The sequence below is a fragment of the Mandrillus leucophaeus genome, unplaced genomic scaffold (genome assembly GCF_000951045.1).
Source record: "Mandrillus leucophaeus isolate KB7577 unplaced genomic scaffold, Mleu.le_1.0 Scaffold555, whole genome shotgun sequence".
In the NCBI taxonomy this organism is placed as follows: Eukaryota; Metazoa; Chordata; class Mammalia; order Primates; family Cercopithecidae; genus Mandrillus; species Mandrillus leucophaeus.
Genome location: NW_012105975.1, coordinates 430,934 through 432,755, shown reverse-complemented (window position 1 = coordinate 432,755; position 1,822 = coordinate 430,934). Strand labels below are relative to the sequence as shown.

Sequence of the window (1,822 nt, the reverse complement as noted above, 5' to 3'; positions counted from 1 at the left end):
GATCTTGGCTCACTGCAACCTCCGCCTCCCAGGTTCAAGCGATTCTCCTGCCTCAGCCTCCTGAGTAGCTGGGATTACAGGTGCCCACTACCACGCCGGCTAATTTTTGTATTTTTAGTAGAGAGGGGGTTTCACCATGTTGGCCAGGCTGATCTTGAACTCCTGACTTCAAGTGATCCACCCGCCTCGCCCTCCCAAAATGCTGGGATTACAGGCATGAACCACCACACCCAGCCAGAAGTCCTAACTTCTAATACGTTGATCAGATTAGAATTAGCTTTTCTTCATCATCACCACCTTATTTGCGGTGATTTTTATGATGACGTTTATAGCTACTAAAATGCCTGTATGGTCTTCGTGATGCTGGTATCCGTGCGTGGGAGGGAGAACATTGCTCTATAATGTATTGTGCTTTCACTGTAATGACTCGCTCTGTGCTCTGACCGGAGTAATAGCCACCATTTGGGGTGGTTTACTGAGCACTGAGGTTGTATGCTACACTGAGTCCTTTACATACATTAGTTTATTTAATTTTGCATCACTCTTTGAGGTAGGTATGAATAGTAATCTCTGTTGTAAAGAGGAGGAAACTGAGGCCCAGACTGGTTATGTGACTCACCCGAGGTCATACAGCTCATGAGCAGAGGAGCCAAGATTTGTCCCCAAGTCCACGTGACCCAAAATTCTGCTTCTGGGTTTAGACATGTCATGTTTAGCTTTGGTTTGTTTCCCATAGGGAAGAACATGTGTGCCAAGGTGGCAGGCCTCGTGCTCAAAGTCCTTTCGGATCTTCTTGGCCATGAAAACCATGAGGTACTCATTCAGCACTACTGGCCCTGGGCTTAGGGGAGGCTGCACTGGGGACCCAATGCCTGTGACCCCACAGGCCCACAGCTGGCCCAGGATGGTTGCTGTATTTGAAAACTGTACATGTTCTCCCTCCTCCGGGGATTTTCATAAGCAGCTGGAGATCTTTTATAATTTTTAGAATTTTGGAAGTCAGAAGCAGGATGTTGTTCTTTCTGTCCCCGTCTGCTTGGCCCACTGGCCTGTGCTGGGCCCCTCTGGCATTGCTTTTTCTCATCATTTAGCCCCCAACATTCCTCCCTCACATGCCACTCCCTTGGTATGTTTAATGTATCTCTGTGGATGTGGATGGAGCCTTAAAAGAGATATGATACTGTGTACATGTGTATTGAATTTACAGAAGTAGATTGCCCTCTAGGTCTCATTCTGTTGATGGCTTTTCCCCTGTGTTTTTAGGACCTTTCTATGTGGCTTTACATATGTCTAGTTCATTAAGTGTCACTACTGCAAAATAGCCCCTTGTTTGCACCCCTGCCATTCTACTTATCCAGCCTGTACACTTTGGGTGCCTCCCACTCTCTGTTGCCACAGCAGTCCTCAGTGGACAGGGCCGCACCTGCCCATCGGGAGCCTGTGCCAGAGCTTCCAGGGATGCGTAGACACTCATCACTGCTGGCTGCCAGCATACGTCAGTTTCAGGTCACTGAGTCCTGCCAAATCGTCCTCCAGAATGGCTATACTAGCGTTTGCTCTCACCAGCGTCCCCCCAACACCTAGTGTTCTTTTCTAAGTTTTCAACCTATGGGCCTCAAGCTCTTTTTAAATAAAGTAGAGGTGTGGGTAAACAAATTAACAAAAACAAATAATCAAATATGATTGTTCTCTCACTTGCCTTCTACAAATGCCATTGCAGAAACCATGGCCAAGCTTCAACAAAAATCTGACCACTTTAGACAGATGAGACCCAGGGGTATATCTGAGCAGGATACGATTGAGTACCACTTGGTTTCCACAC

The 1,822-nt window shown here is 47.1% G+C and overlaps 1 protein-coding gene across 1 annotated transcript in view; it reads left to right on the top strand.

Annotated features, from left to right (window-relative positions):
• Window positions 1-1,822, top strand: part of ARMC9 (armadillo repeat containing 9) — a 218,680-nt gene that overhangs the window by 98,864 nt on the left and 117,994 nt on the right. The window contains exon 16 of the mRNA XM_011998077.1: window positions 737-813. Within this exon, the coding sequence (XP_011853467.1) occupies window positions 737-813 (77 nt within the window). The remainder of the gene's footprint in view (window positions 1-736; window positions 814-1,822) is intronic.